Source organism: Urocitellus parryii, chromosome 11, assembly GCF_045843805.1.
Source record: "Urocitellus parryii isolate mUroPar1 chromosome 11, mUroPar1.hap1, whole genome shotgun sequence".
Lineage (NCBI taxonomy): Eukaryota > Metazoa > Chordata > Mammalia > Rodentia > Sciuridae > Urocitellus > Urocitellus parryii.
This window is the reverse complement of record NC_135541.1, coordinates 74,189,372-74,212,172: the sequence shown is the minus strand read 5'-3', so window position 1 is coordinate 74,212,172 and position 22,801 is coordinate 74,189,372. Positions and strand designations below refer to the sequence as shown.

The 22,801-nt window shown below is 41.7% G+C and overlaps 1 protein-coding gene across 1 annotated transcript in view; it reads left to right on the top strand.

Annotated features, from left to right (window-relative positions):
* Nucleotides 1–22,801, top strand: part of LOC113192857 (retinal-specific phospholipid-transporting ATPase ABCA4) — a 127,407-nt gene that overhangs the window by 23,667 nt on the left and 80,939 nt on the right. The window contains exons 7-13 of the mRNA XM_077791555.1: nt 10,088–10,177; nt 12,644–12,884; nt 13,955–14,094; nt 14,702–14,818; nt 16,011–16,208; nt 20,459–20,664; nt 21,102–21,278. Coding sequence (XP_077647681.1) covers nt 10,088–10,177; nt 12,644–12,884; nt 13,955–14,094; nt 14,702–14,818; nt 16,011–16,208; nt 20,459–20,664; nt 21,102–21,278 — 1,169 coding nt within the window. The remainder of the gene's footprint in view (nt 1–10,087; nt 10,178–12,643; nt 12,885–13,954; nt 14,095–14,701; nt 14,819–16,010; nt 16,209–20,458; nt 20,665–21,101; nt 21,279–22,801) is intronic.

Genomic DNA, 22,801 nt, shown 5'->3' with positions numbered 1-22,801 from the left:
CAAGGGTCAGGGACTGTTCAAACCAACTGCAGTTGATGGACACTATGACTTCCACAGCCCTATTTGCATATCTCATCTTCCATAAGAGGTCTAATAAGACCTTGACCTTGGGTTGGCAGTACTGAGCTCAGTGGGGACAAGGAAAGATTGTTATTTAGAAAATTCACAGAACTTGTTGGTGTAGGAAGTTGTGTGTGGGGGGGTGATATTTGCCATTTTGGTCTATGGCCTTTTATCCAGAAATGTTTCCACATTGTCATTTAAATGAACTTGCAGTCTCTTCTGGGTTGTTTTTTTTTTTTTTTTTTTTTTTTGGACTCTTTTGGCAGGAGCAATTCTTATAAATTTAAATAGATAATGATGGAAGGAATTAAAAGAGCTCTGGGAAAGTTATTTTATAATATGTAGCAATCCCAGCCAGAACACTGGTAAACAAGTACAAGTAGAAGGCTCTTGGGGTTTGATACCCTTCTGAGATGTAAGTGGTATCTCAGATGAAGAGTGAGTATGAAACTCTCTTTATTTATCATCTCCACTGAAGTGAACTGGGAAGACAATTGCAGCCAGTGTTCCAGGCACATAGCTAGAGCTTAGTAAATATTTGATTAATGAATATTATTAAACAATTGACAAGGTCAAAAAGAAAGCATTAGCTGTATGTGATAGAACATGCCTGTAATCCCAGGGGCTTAGGAGGTTGAGGCAAGAAGATCACAGGTTCAAAGACAGCCTCAGCAACGTATCAAGGCTGCAAGCAGTCTAGTGAGACTATTTCAGATTTTTAAAAATAAAAATAAAAAAGGCTGGGATGTGGCCCAGAATATAAGTGCCCCTGAGTTCAATCCCTGGTACCAAAAAAAAAAAAAAAAAAAAGGAAGTGTTAACTAGACACAAAAATGCATCTTGAGCTGTGCCCCTCCCCCATCCACTCTCCCCCTAATTCCTGGACTTGTTCTTATCTGGCTCTCTCTAGTCTCACTCTCTTGTTGGCTCTCTTCACATTTTTCTCTCCACCTAGAATTCCTGGCTTTCCCCTTCAGTCCACAGACACTGCCCTCACCTCACAATTATCAGTTTGTCTCAGCTCAAATGTCACCTTCATGTCCTTAGGTGCAACCACCTGCTGCCTCCCTGAAAGACACCATCACACCTAGTAGAGATACTTCTCACGGAAGCTCTCATCTCAATAAATTCTGTCTCTTTTCTACTTCATTGTTTATTTATTCATGAATACAACACATATTCATTGAGGACTTACTGTGTACATGCTCTGAAGATGAAAACAAAATAAATCCATTCCTACACTTACTGAGCCTACAGTTTAGCTGGAAGATAGATACATTAAAAATAATAGCAAACTGATATAAAAGTGATAAATAAATGTGGTAAGAATTAATTATAGGAGCAGCTAGGAAGAGCACCTTATCCATGGGGAAGGAGGCAGGAAGCAGAGGGTGATGAGGGAATGCCTTCTGGATGAGAAGTGGTTTCAGATAAGTTGATTCTTTCCAGTTGAGGTGGAGTGAGGATGGGTGGGGGTGGCTGTTTAATCCCTTGGTCCCTAAAGTATTAGGTATAGTGCCTTATGGCCATAAGCTTTGCAGAAACCTATAAAAAATGTTTGAGACTTGAAATTAAAAGAAAAATTGGCTCCAAAATACAAAGAAAAGGGCTGGCTTTAGCTCAGCGGTTCCTTCGCCAGAAAACTTACAAAATACAAAGAAAAAGCTTTAGAAGTAAATTTAATAAATATTAAATTGCATGTTTATCTCATTCACAGTCCAGTTGTGCTAAGTTGTGGGAAAGCCAAAAAAAAAGTACCCAGAGACAGTATAGGAGACTTGTGGTTTATTAGGTTAAGCTAACGAGATCAGTGACTGCACCGAGAAGAATTCGGTGGCAAAAGGTGGTCAGCTTCTATTCCCTCACAGTGTATAGCCAAGCAATGTCTACTCACAGTGTTCTGTCTACCGTGACTGGTTGAGTGACATGTATTCTTTCCAAAATGCCCTCAGTTCCATGCCTGTCCCCACTCTGAAAGGGGTTTATATCTTGAGTGGCAGAATCAGTGACATCACCAGCATTAGCTTGCTTAGTTTGCTTATAGGAACAGCATCACAGGGAGCAACTGTCCTGTTGTACGTGCAGAAAGTAACTTCTACAGATAACACTAACTTACTCTAGTTCCCAGTGTGCCTAGAGAAAGCCCATGTCCTCCAAGATAATATGTATCTGGACTTCCCATCCCACGCTTGATCTCATTGTTCCCTTATTTTGGCTATATTTGGGGAAAGAAAAATGGAGTATCCAGGGACATGGTATTTTATTGTCCTCCTTTGCTTTAGGGAACAATACATTGTTTAAGAAAGGTAATGTTAGTTAACTTTATTGTTAAATTTGGTACTCATTAAATGTGAAATTCAAAATTCAGTTTATAGTTCAGGTTTTCCCACTTTACACATATTCCCAAGTATTTATAATGACTGCTGAGAAATCATAACAGATTCACTCACTAAATGAGTTATGGGATGCCATATAATTTCAAAAACAATATTTGGAGCCTTAAAAAACTGTGTATATGCAAATATGTACATAAAAAGAGATGTGAATAGATAGAGACATTGGTGCTTTCCAATATGCTGACTTGGTTGTAGGACAGAATTTTAAGCTTATAAATTGTGCCCATGGCCTTGCACTCAGGGTGTTCCCTCCCAGTGAAAGAGAGGATGGGTTAAAGATGTACACACAGGCAAAACATAGTCATGAACAGTCTCTAGCTCACAGTCAAGTGAGAAGGGCAGACAACAAACTCTCAAAGAAGAGGGAGTAACTGAAAGAGCAGGAACTTGTGACTGATTTAATGTCCAACCTGCTTGGACACATGAGTGTGATGATTCCTTTATTTCTCTGCCTCTGGATTCCTGGCCCCTCCTGGCCCTCCAATCCTTTAGGACTGCCGGGTTTCTGTTCGAAACTAAAAGGCTCAGGGGTCACTCCAGGTAAACTGGGCTAACTGGGCTTCACAAAATAACCACACAAGAGACTTTCTTTGGGGTCGCTGTGAGAGCTCCTCTGACCTTAAGGGTCCAAAGAAAGAGAGAGAGTACATTGACCCCTTTTATTGAGGAGAAGCTATTCAAATGAGGCAAGGGGTCAAGTTTCAGGAGGCTGAGTCTATCTTCTGATGTCCACTGTCAGCAGGTTGACTGACATCTAGGTAGGCCAGTCCAAGGGCACAGTAAGAGAAGGGTACACACACAAGGCACTTCCATGGAACATTCTATCCTAAACAGGGCAAGGGGTAATATTACAAAGGAACAGGTGAGCATAGCTCCACCCATGGGGCTGTAGGAAGACATGCCCGGGCACAAAGACAGAGTCACTTGAACCCTAGTAGAGTGGGGCAGTCTAGCAGCATGGGTGCCTGATGCCACATCTCCCAGCAGGGGAGTTAACTCCGTCACATGCGAGGTTGGTCTCCCACATAGGACCTTTTTTTTTTTTTTTTCTTCTCTGCAGAACTTCTTTGGACTGTGGTCATTGAGTCCAACTTCCTCCTAGCACAGTCGTTCACATGTCCCTTGGCTCCCCTCTTTGCAATCTGAGGGCTCATCTGCCCCACACTCAGACCCAGCACCAACTCCTAGATTCCCAAGCTAGAGGTTTGGGCAATGGGATGGGATGGCGAAGAATCAGTGCTACCTTCTGGGAAGAAATTAGTGCCAACAGGAATGAAAACTGGTTTGGGAAAGACAATGTGATCAGTATGGGATGTGTTGGATCCCAAAGACCAGCAGGCAGTGGATACATAAGGCCAAGGCTATGGGGAGAAGTCTGGGCTGGAGGAGCAGGTTTAGAAGTTGTCAATAAAAAGGTGGCAGATTCAATAATAAAGGGAATAAGACTACTCATTCTAAGTAGGGAGATAGTGCAGTGTGAGGGTTGCAGGTCCTCAGGGAACTCGGCTCATAGTGGGAAGATGAAGGCAGAGGAGTTCATAGGAAAGGCCAAGGAGGAGCAAAAAAAGCAGTCAAAAACAGTGTCGCAGATGGCAATGTGATCAAAAGTGTCAAGAAAAGCAGAGGCCTCAATAGAATAAAAGCAAAAATAGGGCAGGTGAGGCAGGAAGATAGCAAGTTTGAGGCCAGCCTCAGCAATTTAACAAGACCCTGTCTCAAAAATAAAAAGGATTGGAGATGTGACCCAGTGTAAAGTACCCTGGGTTCATTTGCCAGTACCAAAAAAAGAAGCAAAAATATTCAGTGGACTTAAACCCCAGGCGGAAATTGGGGGTTCTGTTAAAGCCTCTTGGTAGAATGGTGAAGGTAAGGATAGAGAAGTGTTGCTAAGGAAGTGAAGTCACCAAGTATGATTTATGCTTACAAGGAATATAGAAAGAACAGGTGGAGGAGGAAGAGTGTGACTACAGAGTTATAAGGGATTAGAAAAAGACTCTTTCCCATTTGAGAAGCAAGAGCATATTGGCAGTGTGGTCCCAGTGGTGGGAAGGCTGAGGGTACATGAGCAACGTTCTTGAAGTGAAGCTCCATGAAGAGAGGCTTTTGTTTTGTTTATGACTATGTCCCCAACACCTGCACATAGCAGACACTGAATTTGTATTTGTCAAATGTGTGATCACATCAGTTCAAAAGTGTAATCGGCTCAAACAAAATACTGGAAAAAATGAATTTTGTTTCCATTTCCAAGCACAGTCCTGTGGTGGGTAACCCAGGAGTGATATGGAAGCTCCAGAGACTTCCTCAGGAACCAGGCTCCTCTGCATTTCCTTCAGGCACCTGGAGCTCTCACACTATCTGCTGTACCTCTCCTAGTCCATCCCATGTTCCAGGCAGGGCGAAGGCTAGGGCACACCTTTAAAACACCATCCTGTGACAGTGTACTAATCAGAATTGTGCCCCATGCCTACCTTTACACAAGGGAGTCTGGGAAATAGAGTTTTTAGCCAGGCATTATCACCTTTAGCAGAATTGGGTAAACAGGCATCCATCTCTCACAGTGATAGAGCCTCAGCACTCAGTGCTGAGCAATATTTATGGAATAGACAGATGAGAACTTTATTCTTGTGGTCTTGCTTATGTTTCATGTCAGTTGTCTGTTTTTCATTGCTGTGACCAAAATACCTGACAGGAACAACTTAGAGAAGGAAAGATTTATTTTAAAGCACAGTTTCAGAGGTTTCAGTGCAGGGCTGGCTGGCTCATTGCTTTGGGCCTGAAGTGAGGCAGAACATCATGGTGGAAGGGCCTGCCCAGCTTATGGTAACTGGGAGCAGAGAGAAAGAGAGAGTGGGCCAGCTGCAAGAAAAATCTTTGCAGGTCACATCCACAGTGATCTATCCTCCTTCCTAGAGTTTCCTCCACCTCCCAATAGTCCATGAGCAATGATGGATTAATCCACCATAAAATTAGAACCTTCATGACCCAATAATTTTCTTAAAAACCCACCTCTGTACACTGCAACTTTGGAGACCAATCCTTCAAGTACTCAAATCTTTGGGGAACATTCCAGATCCAAACCATAGCAATGTCTTTGATTTTTCAGGACTCTTAGATAACTCTTAGATTCCTCTCTGAAAATGCAGCAGAAGCCTTGCTGTGGTCTGAATGTGCTCCCCAAATTCCTGTGTTGAATTCTCATCCCCAAGATGATGGTATTAGGAGGTTGGGCTTTTGGGAGGCAATGAGGTCAGGACTGGGATTAGTATCCTAGTAAAAGAGACCCCAGAAAGCCAGCTTGCCTCTTCTACCACAATAAGACCTAGAAAGAACCAGAAAACAGGCCCTCACCAGACACCAAAACTGCCAGAACCATACTTCGGGACTTCCTAGCCTCTAGAACCATAAGAAACAAACTTCTGTAGTTTGTAGGCTATCCCATTTGTAGGATGTTGTTACAACATCTGGAATGGAAGAAGAGAGTGCTGATATTATATTCCTGGAATGAGCAGATAGTCTTTGGAGAAAGAAAGAACACCATCTGGGCCAGGGTATTCTACAGACCCTAGCATGGAAGTTAATATGGTTACTAACTGTGGTCAAAATGTGCAGGTCTGTGGAACTGTCAACCAGGAGAAAGGCATAATAAAGTTAAGAGCCTGGTGCTTCTGAAACAATCTACACCCCATTTTTCACAGTGATTGCTCTTGGGTAAAGAGTAGGGCAGATAGCAGGGAGGCTATACCCTGTACTTCATGTAAATAAGTAGCTATTACTTTTGTTATCTTAAAGGTGAAAAAAGACCTAAGTGTTCCATATCAGAGTCAGAACTACCTGGTGCACGTCTGCAATCCTAGCAGCTCGGGAGGCTAAGCCAGGAGGATCCAAAATTCAAAGCCAGCCCCAGAAAATTAGTGAGGCCCTGGGCAATAATTTAATTATTCTCTTGAATTATTAAAATTGAATAATTATGAATTTCCAGGAAGTCATTACTACTTCTTCACTATATCTCTTTATAATAGAACATCAACATAAGGGAATTTGACTTAAAGATGAAATACTAAAATTTATTTACTCTTTTTCTTTAAAAGCAACTTAAAAGTAGATGTGTTGCTGAACACTTCTTTAATCTGACATAGATGAGTGTATCATAGTCTCTAAGGCAAACTTTATTCCACCTCCTAGCATATGGGATTTATGATTCACAAATTTCTCCTGAGCTACTACAGAAAAATGCGATGCATTCAAAACTTAAGCAATACAAAAATAAAAATTTTAAATCCTGGGCTGGGCTTGTAACTCAGTGGGCTTGCCTAGAATGTATGAGGCACTGGGTTTGATTTTTAGCACCTCATATACATAAACAAAGCTGCTTCTCAGCTTTGCTGCAAGCTCAACTGGTGCTGCTGCCATCATTCAACAGAACCTCATTGGCAGATAAAATGCCAAGGCTTGTGGCTTGTGGTCTACAACCCTTGAATGAGAATTACAAGTCATCTACAACTAAAAAATAAAAGTAAAATTCATTTTTTTAAAAAGTAAGATTCTTGTCCTTAAGAAACATACCATTTCACAGACTATAGGTATGAAAACAATTATAATAAATTTGTTTTTTGCTCTAATAAGAGCATTTACTTATTTATCATATTTTTTGAGTAACTACTGTGAGCTGAACACACAGACACAGTTCCTTTCTACATGAGGCTTAGAGTCTTGCAAGAGAGACAGATGAGAGGTAAACAAAAGAATAATCACCACTGCTGAATAAAGTAAGGAGGAAAATCAACTCAGACTACAATGTGGAAGATACATGGAAAGGAAGGAGACTAGATGCAAGGGAACCAGCAAGAAGGTTATTCTTTTTTTTTTCCTTAAATTTTTTAAATTGTCAATGAACCTTTATTTTACTTATTTATATATGGTGCTCTGAATTGAACCCAGTACCTCACACATGCCAGGCAAGCACTCTGCCTCTGAGCTACAACCCTAGCCCCCAAGAAGGTTATTCTGATGGAGTATTCTAGAGGAGAAATGAACAAAAGCAGTCTTAGTGGGGAAGGAAAAAATATGTAAGATACGGAAAGTATTTACTTAGTATCCATTTATTCAATAATTTATTTTTGCCTGGGAAAACTTTTTTCTTATTATCTGAACATTTTATTTCTAGAAATAAATATAAAAATAGAGTGAATGATATAAGGAAGCCCGTGTACCCATCATCCAGCATCAAGTAGTATCAACACTTGGCTTAGTTCTTATTTTGATGGTTCTCTCCTTTTTTTTTTAACCCCTAAACTTTTTTGCAGTAAATCATAGACAACATAGGATTTCACCAGTACATGCTTTGTAATTATCTTTAGCAGAGATGGTCTTATTTGTCTTAACAAAACTACAATGCTAGGATCACACCCAACAAAATTTAATATTTCCTCAGGTTGTCCACTGTGTGGTCCGTGTCTACTTACTCCATTATTACACCTGGATTGTCCAGATCAGAATAAAAAAAAATGACATTGTATTTATAGGTCCCTTCCATCCTTTTATATATCTAATAATCTAGGAAGATAGTCAGGAGAGAGGGTCCCCAGGACTTGTGGTAACTTTCCATCATCACACATTTTTACCTGTTTGCTTAGTCCCTTCTTACTCACTTCACTCAGCCCTTACAGGAAAAATATGATCCAAAGTGCTCTTCCCAGAGACTCTGAAGGTATTTTCAAGGAATTTAAAAAGAAGTCCTGGCAAGACCAATGCATAGGCCCTGTACTCAGGGTAAAGATGCTTCTCAGTGATGTGGCAGCAATGACAGCTTTACAGCTGCTTCCTCTGGAATATTCCTCCCTTGTCAGGTCAGTTTTACATTTTTCATGCATAACAAATTATTTTATTTTATAGTTAGAAAATAAGCCTGAAATGCTAATGTCTGCTGAGTGTACCTAAATTTATTTCATGGTTTCAGGATCAGAGAGAATACTAGGGCTCTTGCACCTATAGCAGGGAGGAAAGGGGACAAAGATACAGGGATAAAAATGGGGATCTGGTGGTCAATACCTAATTCCACCTGCTTCTCAGCTTTGCTGCAAGCTCAACTGGTGCCGCCGCCATCATTCAACAGAACCTCACTGGCAGATATAAAGCCAAGGCTTGTGGTTTGTCGTCTACAACACTTGAATGAGAATTACAAGTCAAGGGTTTACTACTCAAGGCACACTCTTGAATTTGATAATTCAAGAACTCAGTTCTGAAAGAATTTCCCTTGCCCCCAGTACTGAACCCAAGAGCACTCTATCACTGAGTTACGTTCCCCAACCATTTTTATTTTTTAATTTTGAGATAGGATCTAACTAAGTTGCTCAGGGTGGCCTCAAATTTGGCAATCTGCCTGCATCAGCCTCCCAAGTTGCTGGGATTACAGGTGTGCGCCACTGCTTCAGCTTCCTAAAATACTCTCATAAGGTATCAGTGATTCAATCAGTTCTGAAACTGAAGGATAATGTCCATCAGGACTTGAACTTGGTTTTCAGAAAATGGTGTTCACTTCAGACTCTGGGGCTTAGAGACAGCAAATTTGAGGGCTTCCACCTTCCCTATCAAAATGGAAAATGCAAAAACAGGTCTGAGTTGTCCAGTGGGCTTGGACCTGAACAATGTTCTCACCTGGAGAACTGGCAAGGGACTTCTCTCTGATTCCTGCCAATACTAGCTTTCAAAGCAAAGTGATGTACCTGGTGGAATCTTCCATGATGGAATAGTGTTGAACCAAGGACACCATCAGGAAAGCAATACAAGGGGGAAGGGAAAATGTGACTGAAGAAGGCACCTGGCTATGTCTATAAAGCCCTAAGGTTGAAATGTGGCTGTCTCCACAGCAGCCTTCCTCACACGCCAGCAGCTGTGTTCTGCTTTCCTTGGTGTCGCTTGGTGTCACTAAACCAGTATTCACTATTTCATGGGTGTATTGTCATTATGAAAATATGAGTGACTATCTCAGCAGGGAAGTTTGCAACTAGTGCCTGTCATTTTTCTCAATTAAAGAATTCTATTTCCAAGAGTGTTTCGGTCAGCTTTTTTACTGCTGTGAATAAAAGATCTGACCAGAACACCTGTAGAAGAGGAGAAGTTTATTTGAGGGCTCACAGTTTCAAAGATCTTAACCCATAGACAGCAGGCTATATCCCTTGGGGTTTGAGATGAGGCTGAATAATATGGTGGAAGAGTGTGGCAGAGGGAAGTAGCTCATATGATGATCAGAAAGCAGAGAGGAAGAAAGACTCCATTTGCCATATACAGATATATGCCCAAAGCCATGCCCTCAATGCCCACTTCCTCCAGCCACACCCTATCACTTCAGTTACCACTTAATTAATTCCTATCAGGGGAATAATTTATTGGTTGGGTCAAGGCTCTTGTAATCCAATCATTTCTTCTCTGAACCTTCTTGCATTGTCTCACACATGAGCTATTGGGGGATAACACATCTAAACCATAACAGAAAGCAATCTAGCAGAAAATTCCTGCAATCAGAAAGAGAGAAAGGAATCATTTATAAGCACACAGAGGATCAGAGAGTATGAATGTATATATATACAACTACGTACATATTTTAATTTTTTTCGTCCTGTTAATTACAGCTTCCCACACTCCTAGACAGCAATTCTCAAGGCATCAACCTGAGATCCTGGGGAAAAATAGTATCTGATCTATCTCCAAGAATTCAAGGAGTAAGTAGCCTGATGCTGGTAATTTTAATTTCTTTTTATGCAATTTTAACATACTTTGTATGACAAATAATGGCACTTCACTCCTGTTCAAAGTGAAATACATTTGTTCTTTTCCTCTAGCAACTTCAGAGGATCTGTTCATATCTTTAATTGTCTGCTCCTACGTAGTATGTAAAAAGAAAAGAATCATCCTTATGATTCTCCACCTGGAAAGAAATACCTCCAGAAATAAGTAATTTCTTGGTCTGGCACAAATCCTCAGAGAACTTACCATTAAATCTAAGTTTTTCCAGTACTGAGATGGTCCATTTTTCTTTTATGATCTTAAGATCTACATGAATATATAAGAATAGTAACAGATCCTTATATGGTACTTATCAGCTTTACTCCTAAGTGCTTTACCAATATCTACTCATTTAATTCCCCAAATAAGTGACTTTTTGTGTTATTTATAAAATATGTGCACATTTTAATTAACACCTGATTCTTTCACTCAGTAGTTGGTTGATGCTGGAGATATAGTGATGAATAGACAAACACAGTTGTTGCCTCATGGAACATACATCAACAGGGAAGAGAGATATAAAATAAGCAATTCTTATATATGATTATTATAAAAGAATGCAAACTGTGAAACATGGTTTTCTTTCTTCAGTATTCCCAGCTGACTTAGGCTCAGACAACTTGGAAAATTGCAAGGTTAGAAATTGTTTTTTATAAAACTAAACTCAACTTGGGCAGAGTAGGAGCAATACTGTGGCTGAGTTGAAGATGGGCCCATTGTACTGATGGCCACTTGATACTGTGGGAGTCTTTAACATTCTTTCCTTCATAGCATTTGAAAAATTCATATCAATATAATAAAGTTGAAGTTGACAGAGAATGTAAAAACCTTCCCAAAGCATATCAACAATCTTAATTCTGTGTGTGTGTTTTCGAAGATTCTTTGCCTGTCTAGATAGCAAGTCTTAGCTTTTGTGAATTAGGCTGAAGCAGATGGCCTGGTTTATATTAATTAATATTAGACCATTTGACCTTAGAACACCCCCTTCATCTCTGAGTGCTTTGGTTAAATGAGCAACATAACTCCTTCCAAGATTGTCATGAGACTTACTGTTGTTGAAGCAATTTGAGATTCCAACTTTATTATTGAAGCATAGAATGTGATTATAGGCATGACTCATGTGTGGAATTCACATGGCAAGTGTGGTATGTGGACAAAGAAAGGGACAACAGAGAAACACCACTTATTGCAATAGGGGAATGTTTTCCGTCTCACCTGATTGAGTCCTAATGGTTTTTTAAATTCCCAAGTGCCTTTTAAAGTAACTAATAAGGTGAGTTTGGGGAATAAAAGCAGCATTTTTTAAATTTGTATTTGCCCCTAAAGCAAAGCCAGATGGCCTCATGGGAACCAAAGCATTGGCAACTTTGGCAGTTCTCAGTATCCCAGATCTACCTTCAAAGGACAAGGCCAGCAAGTGCAATGACCCCCACATGGACAAAAGGCATCAAGCTCTTCTTAGTTGTTGCAGAATTTGAAAAGTGTTCTTCCAAGAATGGAGACTTAATCCAGTTCCTCAAATCTTAAAACACACACACAAATCACAAATCACAAATTTCACGTAAATGGAAGAGTTCACATTTGATAAAATTAAGCCAATAAAAAATAATTTTCCAAATATAGGGAAATAAATTCTAAACTATTTAGCCAGAGAAATCCACCCTGACCTTGTCTTTCTAGAATAGAAGCATTCCCCATTATTTTATTTCTCAATTTCCCCCTAGCATCCTCATGTAATTGAGTTGAAAGAACCCAGGAAGTAGTTTACAGTGAAATAGTCTCTGCATTTCCCCAAGGACATATTCCCTAGGCATCCAAATATATAGAGAGGAAATATTAAAATGATCTTGTTAGACCGTGATGCAAAGAAAAGACCATTGACTCCAATTAAAATAAAATTAAAGGAAGCTTATTATTTCAACCAGCCGGGCTGCCTCTCCCAGCAAAAACCACGGGAGCCAAAAATAGTACCAAGCTTTCTAGAAGCCAGCTTTATGGCCCAGAAAGTTACACAGAGGATCTTACAGATAACAAAATTATGATAAGCATAACACAAAGGCTAGTTCATATTTTTTGCTGGCTCTGACATCAGAATTTATGAAGGAAGGCCATTAGAGCCTCAGAGAGGGTCGTTATCTGGCCAGGGAAAGCCAAGATTTATGAGATGCCATTAAAGTTTCAGAAAGGGTTGTTATCTGATGCTCACTCTTTGATTTTTTTTTTTTTTAAGGTTCGTCCTTTTCTCCCAGTCCCTAAGTCGATGGCAGTAGGTTTTGTTCTTCATTTTTACAGCTGGATAGCTGACAATATAGATGTTTTCTTTTAAATGTGAAAGTCAAATATATATATGGAAGTCTTGATTCTTGCTGCTTTAATATACTCAGAGTTTCCCCTTGCCCTAGTTTATCCATCAGCCAAGTGTTCAAGACCTGCTGTGGGTGACCAGACCTCTCCTGCAGAATGGCGGTCCACAGACCTTCACACAGCTGATGAGCATCCTGTCGGACCTTCTGTGTGGGTACCCAGAGGGAGGGGGCTCTCGGGTGTTCTCCTTCAACTGGTATGAAGACAATAACTACAAGGCCTTCCTAGGGATCGACTCTACCAGGAAAGATCCTCTCTATTCTTATGACAAAGGAACAAGTAAGTTTTCTGACTTTTGTGCACAAATCAGCCTATGATGTTGGTTAAGATGATGGTTTAACACTTTCAAATGAAACCAGTCCTGGGACTGACTCTCCCTTGGTGTTGTTTTGTGGCATTGGGCAAACAGACTTTTCCCAGAAAGTCTACTTCCCATTGTAGAAAGAGAGTGGTGCTCAGAAATAAATAAATATTCTGGATATGATCCATGGAAAGCACTGAGGCCCACTTGGAAAGGTAACAAAAGGGACATTTCCCACTGATATAATTGAACTTGGGTTACGCTCTAGAGAAAGAGAGAATGATAAATGAGGAGTCAACCCAGAGTTGAAAGAAAAGCTAAGCTCAGATGACACCTGGCAAGTCAACTTAGCTGGGGATATTTTTTGGTTTTGTTGTTTTATAAACATAAAGCAATGAAAATCTGTGTGGGGGGTACTCAAATACATTCCAATGGCAAGTCACCTTCCCTACTACTACTACTACTACTACTACTACTACTACTACTACTTATTATTATTATTATTATTATCATCATCATCATCATCATCATCATCATCATTATTGTCTCCTAGGGTAAAGCATGGTGGAATGGGGAAGAAATGCAGATGGTTGACCCTTTAGTTAAAAATTGAAAGACAAGAGCCCTGAGATAGCTACATAAAAAAAAGAAGGGAAGGTGTTGATTGAAATGAAATCATTGAGGCTAAAGCTGAGGTTCCAAGGGGGACCTGTTTGGCCTTTCACTCCCTTTCATCTGAGGTTGGCCTCTGCTCCTTGCAGAAATCCCAAGCAGGCTTCTCAGCCACTTCCTTCTAACAGAATAAACTACAGGGAAAGCTCTATCCTTTGTTTCACCGATGAGGCCATTCTCTAGAAGCAGTGTGGCATTTTGTTAGGAACTAATGAGCTGCCTCTTGGTGGGGTACAGCCTACTAATTTGGGTTATTCCTCAAATCATCCAGGGTGAAATTGAATGACATGTGTGATTTAGATGCAGTAATATCCATGTTTAGTCATAAGAAAAAGGGACTTTCTTAAAAAAAAAATTGTTTTTTCTCTTCTGGTAGCCGCCTTTTGTAATGCATTGATCCAGAGCCTGGAGTCAAACCCTTTAACCAAAATAGCCTGGAGGGCAGCGAAGCCCTTACTGATGGGAAAAATCCTCTTTACTCCTGACTCCCCTGCAGCGCAAAGGATACTAAAGAATGTAAGATCCCACAGCTGGTCCTGTCTCTCATACAGGGACCTCCAGTGTAAGCATCTGTGTGTGTGAAGGGGGAGGGGATATAACTGCAGGCTCTCCTCCCAGTGAGTCCTGTATTTGTTTTTTGCTAGTGGACTCCTGGATTTTCTCCCCCATCTACAGCCATCATAGGAATGCCTTGCTTCCCTGCCCCTGCCTGGTCCTCACTCCCTATGCAGCTTACAATAAGGTTTTCCTCCCTGATGCTTGAATTACATCCCTAATGGACAGATTCCCAATTCTCTGAATTCTGGCTTCTTGGAAACATCACAGATAGGAAGGAAGAGTATTTGATCACTAGGAGTCCCAATATAGTTTTAATGAGGTTCTGAGAAAATGACATCGATATTATATATACCTCTGAGATACTAAGAAATTAGATTCTGTCAGTCTGGAAGGCTGGGAAATTGTCATGTCCTGGGAAATATCAATAGATTGGGGGGAAAAAAAGCATTACCATGGAAAACCTTTCCCAAACATTAAGGGTTACAACAGGGCAAGAAAGACACAACCAAAGGTCCTTTCTCATTTTTTTCTCTTCACTCTTGCCTCTTTCCCTATCTGGTTTTAGGCCAACTCAACTTTTGAAGAACTAGCACGTCTCAGGAAGCTGGTCAAAGCCTGGGAGGAAGTAGGACCCCAGATCTGGTATTTCTTTGAAAGCAGCACACAGATGACTATGATCAGAGTAAGGATGGTTGGCACTAGAGGGTGGAGAAGGGGGAGGCGGTTTCCTTCTCACAGGAAATCACCAGTTCTGGAAGCTATTGCCAAGTGGATTCACTGACTTTAGATAGGAATTGTGTTTCTCAAGTTCTGGGGGAAATCTAAAAGATACCACAAGACCTATGGCTTCCTGAGTTTCTTGCTTTTATGAATTCACTTGAGGGCCTCAGATTTGAATGGGCATCTCCCTAAGGGGCCAACTCTTATTACTGCAAAAATGGTTGAGTGTGTTTGTCTGATCTCATTTGTGGCTTTGCAAAGTCAAGAGACAAAGATTCTATAGTTGGGCGTGGCAACACACCTATAGTCCCAGATACTGAAAAGCTAAGGCAGAAGGATCACTGAAGACTGGGAATTTAAGGCCATCCTGGGCAACATAGTGAGACCCTGTTTCAAAAACAAACAAACAATCGCAACCAAAAGAAAAAGGAGTTCTGTATAGCAGAGATAATGAAAAGATAACAAAAAAACCTATAAAAAATTTAAAAGGAAAGCTGGGTACAGTAGGGTACACACTTGTAATTCCAGCAACTCTGGAGGCTGAGGCAGAAGGATCACACATTTGAGGCCAGCCTCAGCAATTTGGAGAGACCCTGGGTCAGAAACAAAAAAAAGGGCTGGGGAGGTAGCTCAGTGGTAAAGCAACCCTGGGTTCAATCCCTAGTATCAAAATAAATAAATAATTCTAAATATTAAAATTAAAAAGGAAAACTTTCTCTATATCATTTTACATTCTCCACCTTTTATGTCTACTGCACCCCACATGTGTAATCTCTCCATTGTAGGGGCCCATGTGTTTGGGGAAAATGGGATAGAAGTAGGTGTATCTTGTAATTAATTAGAGGTCAGCATCTCTTGGGTCATGGGACCTTGTAATTAGTTTTTTAGGGAGACTTATAGTCTCTATCCCAAATCATTAAAATTTAGAAATGATGTAAGAACAAGTCCAAATATCCTACAGAATTTCTATGACAATATTTTAATGCATTTTTTAATATTTATTTTTTAGTTGTAACTGGACACAATATGTTCATTTTATTTTATGTTTTATGTGGTGCTGAGGATCGAACCCAGGGCTCCGCACATGCTAGGCAAGTGCTCTACCGCTGAGCCACAATCCCAGTCCCTCTATGACTGTATTTGTTCTTCCCAAGGACACCCTGGAACACCCAACTGTAAAAGACTTTTTGAATAGACATGTTGGTGAAGAAGGTATCACTGCTGAGGTCCTGCTGAACTTCCTCTATAAGGGTCCTCCAGAGAATCGGGCTGATGGCATGACCAACTTTGACTGGAGAGACATATTTAATATCACTGACCGTTCCCTCCGCCTGGTTAATCAGTACCTGGAGGTAAGTGAAGCAGGCCACCTGAGGGCCTCAGTGGGACCCTTGAAGACAGCCCTATGAGTGGAGCCAGAGGTCCCTTAACCAGTCAAGTGGTCTTGGGTTTAAGCTTTCATTTTCCTTAGTGAAGAAACAAGAATTCTCATGGCCCAACAGATGCTGACCTCTATCTAATACCTTCTCCACACTTAAAAAGATTTCCTTTTTACATCTTCTGCTTCCTAAGTGCTCTGTGACTCCTTGACTGGCTCTTCCTCCCTTGTATCTATCCTGTATCTGTCCTGTCTACCATGGCTACACTGACCATCTATTGACCAGGGTCCACCAAACCTGAAGTCCTGAGGCTAGCTGTTTGCTGGCAGCTTCTTCCCCACCATTCTACAAGCATATGAGACTCAAGAAGTTAAAGAAACAAACTCATCTCTCTCCCTATCAAACCTATCCTTCTGCATTTCCTGTCCTGATTAGCATCATCACCATTTGCTCAAATTCTCAAGCTCAGTATTTTAGAATCACACTTAATTTTCTTCCTTCTTCATCTCCATCTGAGAGCAGTCTTTTCTTGAGTGTTACTCCATGCTGAACACTGTGCTTCATGCTTTTGCCTATAGTAGCCTCCTAGAATCCTCACGGCTCCATAAAGTGCCCTGCATTATCACTTCCAGTTTACAGATCCGAAGGCTAAGGATATTGAATAAGATCCAAAAGCTTTTAGGAGTGTGGAGCAGAATCCAAATCTGATTGTGCCTGGCTTCAGTGTCGCCTGAGCTTTGTCTCCTCCACCTCCTAAATATCTCTCAATTCTGTCTCTGTTTTCTGGGATCTCGGAGGATTAGAAGCCTTGTCGTCTCTGTGCTAGCTCATGGCTGTCCTGGATTCCAGAGTCCTGTCTCTGCTGGCTCAAGCATTTCTTCACACTGACACCAGAGCTACATTCCAGATGCACATCTGCTTGCATCACTCCCTCATTTAAAATCTTAATGATGCAATTCCCAAAGCACTTGGCCAGTGCCTCTCCATTGGAGGTGGCTCAGCTTCTGGTAGTCCTCAATGGTCATCCTTACACCAAAAATTCCACAGAAAGAGGGAATGGCTTCCCCACAGCACAAACAGTACCCAGAGAACTCCCCTTCTGGCCAGGTTCCCATAACCATCCCTGTCCCCCTCAGGTGTGTATACTCCAAGTAGGAGGCCTGGGTTATATGTCCACCATGGGGAGCATTACTAAGAACAGGATTACCATAAACTGGGGGAGGGTGTTTCCCCAAAAGAAGAAAAATGAGGTAGAAAAACCACTAAAACTAAAAAAACCTGAAGGGACTTCTTCCCTTTTCTCCATCTACTCATTCATTCTTTGAGTCTCAGTCCTCAAATGTTCCTTCTGCTTTAACATAGGTTTAATCATTTACTCCTCTTTCATTTACTCTGTGGCTCTCTCTTCACACCTTTCAGACCCCTGTCCAATTCAGTTAGAGTCATTTTCAAATTCTCAGCTTCACATCTCCAGGGAATATCTCCATCTAAGGGCTGATCTTGCCACCAATGAGCTCTGGAAACTGATGTCATCTAAAACCATCAGAAGATAGATGTTTAAGCCATAAAGGAGGAAATGAACTGAAAGTCTCTGGAACCAGCAACCCTCCTATCTCAGATGTGTGGGTCCTGACGAAGACTGCCTAGTGAGGAGGAACCTGGCTGTGCTTTTCTGGGTGCTCTTGAGGACTCCCTGCTGCCCTGCAGCCACTAAGAGTTCCCTAGGGATATGATCTTCCCTCTCCATGACCCTGGAAGTGTTAGCACACACTTCATAGGTGATTTCTCAAAAGGTGCCGAACATTGCAGCAGCAGCATCAAAGTTCAGGGAATTACAAAGCCATTCTCAAATCATCTGAAAACAAGAGTGACCTTGAGTGCTTTTCATAAAATACATTCCTAGGCACCAGCCTAAATTGACTAACTCAGAATGCCCTGGGAAGAGGCCTGCTAATCTCTATATTTACACAGGTGTTAGATCTGTGGAGTCTTGGGATTCCTGGGCATAATTAATTGACATCACTGTCCTCTTAAAGTGCCTCTACCTGCTAAGCCCACACCCCTAGCCAGGCCCACCACCATTCACAAACTGCTACGATCCAGGCAGGACTGAACAGGGGGCTCTATTCCTTTATTCTTGCAAAATAGAGTTCAGTCATTCTCACAATGTTTTCATGAGGTCCTATAATGAATACATCTTAACTTTTTTTGACTTGATTATTTGTATCCTGACATAAAGGTCTTATTTTCTTGAAGGATTGCTTTCATAAAATAAAAACAGGTAGCTTATGCTTAATGTAGCACCAGGAATCCAACAGATACTTAATAAATATTAATTACTCAAATAGTTAAGAATTCAGTCTCCAGACCCTGATGTTCCATGGGCTCAAATCTCTACTACTTTTTCCTCAGGTTCCATCTCTATAAAATGGGGATATTAATAGTACTTAACCAGCAGGCTTGTTTTGAGAATTAAAAGAGCTAATTGAGACAAAGCCTGTCATATAATAAGTAATTAATAAATGTTAACTTTTAAACAAAATACAATCAGACCTCATCTAAATCAGCCCCTTCCTCAAATGAGATCACGAAACTGCTAATTATATCCTGCCACCAGGACATTCTCAGGGCCTCTGAGTAAAGGCCACCTGGTCATAGGTCAGTGGCCTCCCCCAGGGATTCCTCAGAGGGAATTTGATGGTGGAAGAACTCCAGCAGGTATGATAATGTGGTTTCTGATCTTTCTGACCTTAGAGGTGGGGAGGAGGAAAGTGAGGTGGTAAGGAACTAAAAAGACAAGATAGTTGGGTGAAGAAGCAAAAAGTCACTGTGATCTGCCAGGGATTGCTCTGCTTTTGTTCTTATGTTTTGGAAAGTCTGGAGGAACTTGGCAATCCCTCTACTCCCACCCTGAGGATCCCTCAGTAGCAGAAAGGCCATGAAAATCCTTCCCTGGTGACTCTGAAGGTCTCTCCAGGACAGGGAAGCAAATGTGTCACTGCATAGGTGGATTAAGGGCCGGCCTGGGACTCTTTTTTCAGTAATTGAGCTTGTACTAAAGAAAACAGAACACTTCTTCCTATGCCAGCCTCTGTTCCTGTATCCCTGACTGTTCCAAAAAAGAAAAAATAATCTATTAAGGAAAAATAAGCAAATGCACTTTTGAAAATGATGTCACTCAAATCAAGGTGGCACTGATTATGATATTGAATAGAAACTTTGAGAACCAAGCTCAAATCTTTAAGCCTTTTGTCTATATAGAAAGTGACAGTGATTTAATAGATACTTTTCAATTGCTAGAAGGGCTAAAAAATCCCTTCCTTAAGGTGAGGACCTCCGTACTGAACATCCCATCGAGTCCAGTAATCAGAGAGTGTCTGGCACATAACATATTCTCAGGAAGAAATTCATCAAGACAAGGCCATGTGACCTCTTGTGTGTTCTAAGAAAGAAATACAAACACTAGTACCCCAAAAGTATTATAGGAACAAATGGTTAGGGGAAAAAACCAATGCCAAACAATAAACATGTTTTAACAGTCTGTACAAGTGAGCAAACTCTCGCAGTCAAACTCAAAGAAATTCTGAGGTTTGCTCTTTTGTGGATACATTTTTTTTTCTCTTCCAGGAGGAGAAAATAGACATATGAGGGAGACCCCTCTGTTGGTGTTTCTTGTCATCAAACTGTAATTGAAATTGTAATTTCTCAGGTGAAATCATTTTCACTGTCTGTTCTTTCTTTCCTCCTCCCGGTTTATCACTCAGCTGTCAATCCTGTGTGTTTGGAGTGAGTTGGGAAGGTTCAATGTTCAGAATCAATCTCTCTCTTTCTCTCTCCCTTTCTCTTTAAAACTCTTTTATCATCAGGCTTTTCTGATCTTCTGAGCAGCCTGTATGCACTATGTCCCTACTCCCTTGCCTTCCCATGCTAGGGAGTGAGAGCCATATTTTTGTCATTCTGAGGACTTGCATATTTTAACAACTTGAACAGCTGGACAGTACAACCCTCAGGGAGAAGAGCAAGTCAGCATTTGCAAGCCCCCTGGGAATCCCCATGTTTAGACACACTGAGAAATTAACACCAGACCCAGAGTTAAGAAAACATTCAGTTTATAGGTTTCTTTGCCTTTCACTCATCTCCTGTGGCAGCAGCTTATCCTCTGTCTTTTGAGTCTCTGTAGCTGATGCTCCTCAAAGTCCCTTGGCTTTTGTGATTATCTGCAGTGCCTGGTCCTGGATAAGTTTGAAAGCTATGATGATGAAATTCAGCTCACCCAAAGAGCTCTCTCCCTGCTGGAGGAAAACAGATTCTGGGCTGCTGTGGTATTCCCTGACATGTATCCCTGGACCAGCTCCCTACCACCCCATGTGAAGTACAAGATCCGGATGGATATAGATGTGGTGGAGAAAACCAATAAGATCAAAGACAGGTAACATTTCAGGCAGGGCTTAGTGGGCTCCTCCAAAGTCAGTGGGATTGAGGCTGGACTCGGTCTACAAATAAATACAATTGGTATGCAAGAGAAAATATATATTTGTACGGCTCAAAGGTGAATCCTTGAGGGTTGGGGATGTAGCTCAGTTGGTAGAGTGCTTGCCTTGCATGTACAAGGCCCTGGGTTCAATCCCCAGCACCACACACACACAAAAAAAATGTAGGGTCCTTGAACAAAAGTGATTACAGAGTCTTGATGTGGCTCACAGCTTTGAGACTTAAACTGTGACCTAGAAAGCAGAACTGAATAGTTTGGGAACATTTAGGAGAAAGATATTCAGAGAGTGAGTCCTCAGTCACTTGTGCATGGGGTGTGGGTAAGCTGCCCATTCCTAGTCACATCCTCTGTTTCTCCCTCCTATGTCTTCTTAGGTACTGGGATTCTGGCCCCAGGGCAGATCCTGTGGAAGATTTCCGGTACATCTGGGGAGGCTTTGCCTATCTGCAGGACATGGTCGAGCAGGGGATCACAAGGAGTCAGGCCCAGGTGGAAGTTCCAGTAGGAGTCTATCTCCAGCAAATGCCTTACCCCTGCTTCGTAGATGACTCGTGAGTCCCAGGCGGCCCATCCTCCTCCTTGAAAAGCTAGTGGGTTCTAGGGTTGGGTGGGTGCCGGGTTTCTGTTCTTGTGACTAAAAGGCTCAGGGGCCACTCTAGTTAAACTGGGCTAACTGGGCTGCACAAAATAACCACACAAGAGACACAAATACCTTTTTCTTTGGGGTTGCTGTGACAGCTCCTCTGACCTTAATGGTCCGCAGAAAGAGAGAGAGAGCACATGCTGACCCCTTTTATTGAGGAGAAGCTATTCAAATGAGGCAAGGGGTCAGGTTTCAGGGGGCTGTGTCTTTCTTCATGATGTCCACTGTCAGCAGGTTGACTGACACCTGGGTAGGCCACACCCAAGGGCACAGTAAGAGGAGGGGACACACACAAGGCACTTCCATGGAAGATTCTATCCTAAACAGGGCAAGGGGTTATATTACAAAGGAACAGGTGAGCATAGCTTCACCCATGGGGCTGTAGCAAGATACACCCATTTCTGTGACGGAGTGCCTCAGCACCCAGCTGGGGAGTGTAACTCAGTCACCCCTAAGGTTGGCCTCTCACAGGTGGGTGCTCCCAAAGATTCAGTATCTCCAGAGAAAACCCTGGGGACTGGATCCAGATTAAAGAGAATAGAACTGTGACTGAGCTGGCCCCCAGCTCCAGGCAAGGGTAAAGGAGAAAGTGAAGGAAGTAGGGAAAGAGCTGATGTTGGAAGTGCAAAAGAGAAGGTGACACTTAAAGCCTTGAAAGTGAGTTTGGGGAAGGAGATATGAAGGCTATCTAAATTTCCCACCACCTATGTTAGGTGGGTTCTTGTCAGTGTGTTTGCCCACTGATTGCCAAATCAGAAGATTTGGATTCTGCATAGCAAGTAGGTCTGGCTCCTAGGAGCCTCAGAGTAATGAAACTGTTTCCCTAATTAACATTCCCATAATGTATGCTTAATGAAAATGTGGAGGAATGCATTGGATGGGCCAGTCTCCTCCCCTGGCCCCCTCAATCCCCAGGCCTGTCATGTCTATACTGTTTTGCTGAACATAGAATTAGAGAGTGATAGAGAGTGAGAAAAAGCTGGAGAGGAGATGGGAAGACACATTGATCCTGGCAGATGGGGTCAGAAACATTTCCAGGACAACAGTACAAAACTACAGTTGGTTTATGGATTCAACTCCAAGGGTTGGGGGAGGGAGATTGAGAAGTTCACCAGAGGATGTGTGTATCTCTGGGGTGCAGCATGAACAGCCTTGAAGAAAGTAAGAGTCAAACTGCCAGCTGGAGAAGCCAAGTATGGAACACAGGAAGCCCTCTCTCAACATTCTAGTCCAATCAGTTCTCCAGCCTCAGCTCTGTGGAAAACCAGTGAGATAACAGAGGTTGTTCTGCAGTTAGTGTGGGTTTGGACAAAAGGCAGAGATGGGAAGTAGAGCCAAGGGCAAAAGCGTGGGTCCACTTTTAGGATCAGAATGAAAAATGGGTGGGTGTGGGGTGACATTGAGTTTGGGGTCATTCAGTATGGGAGAGTC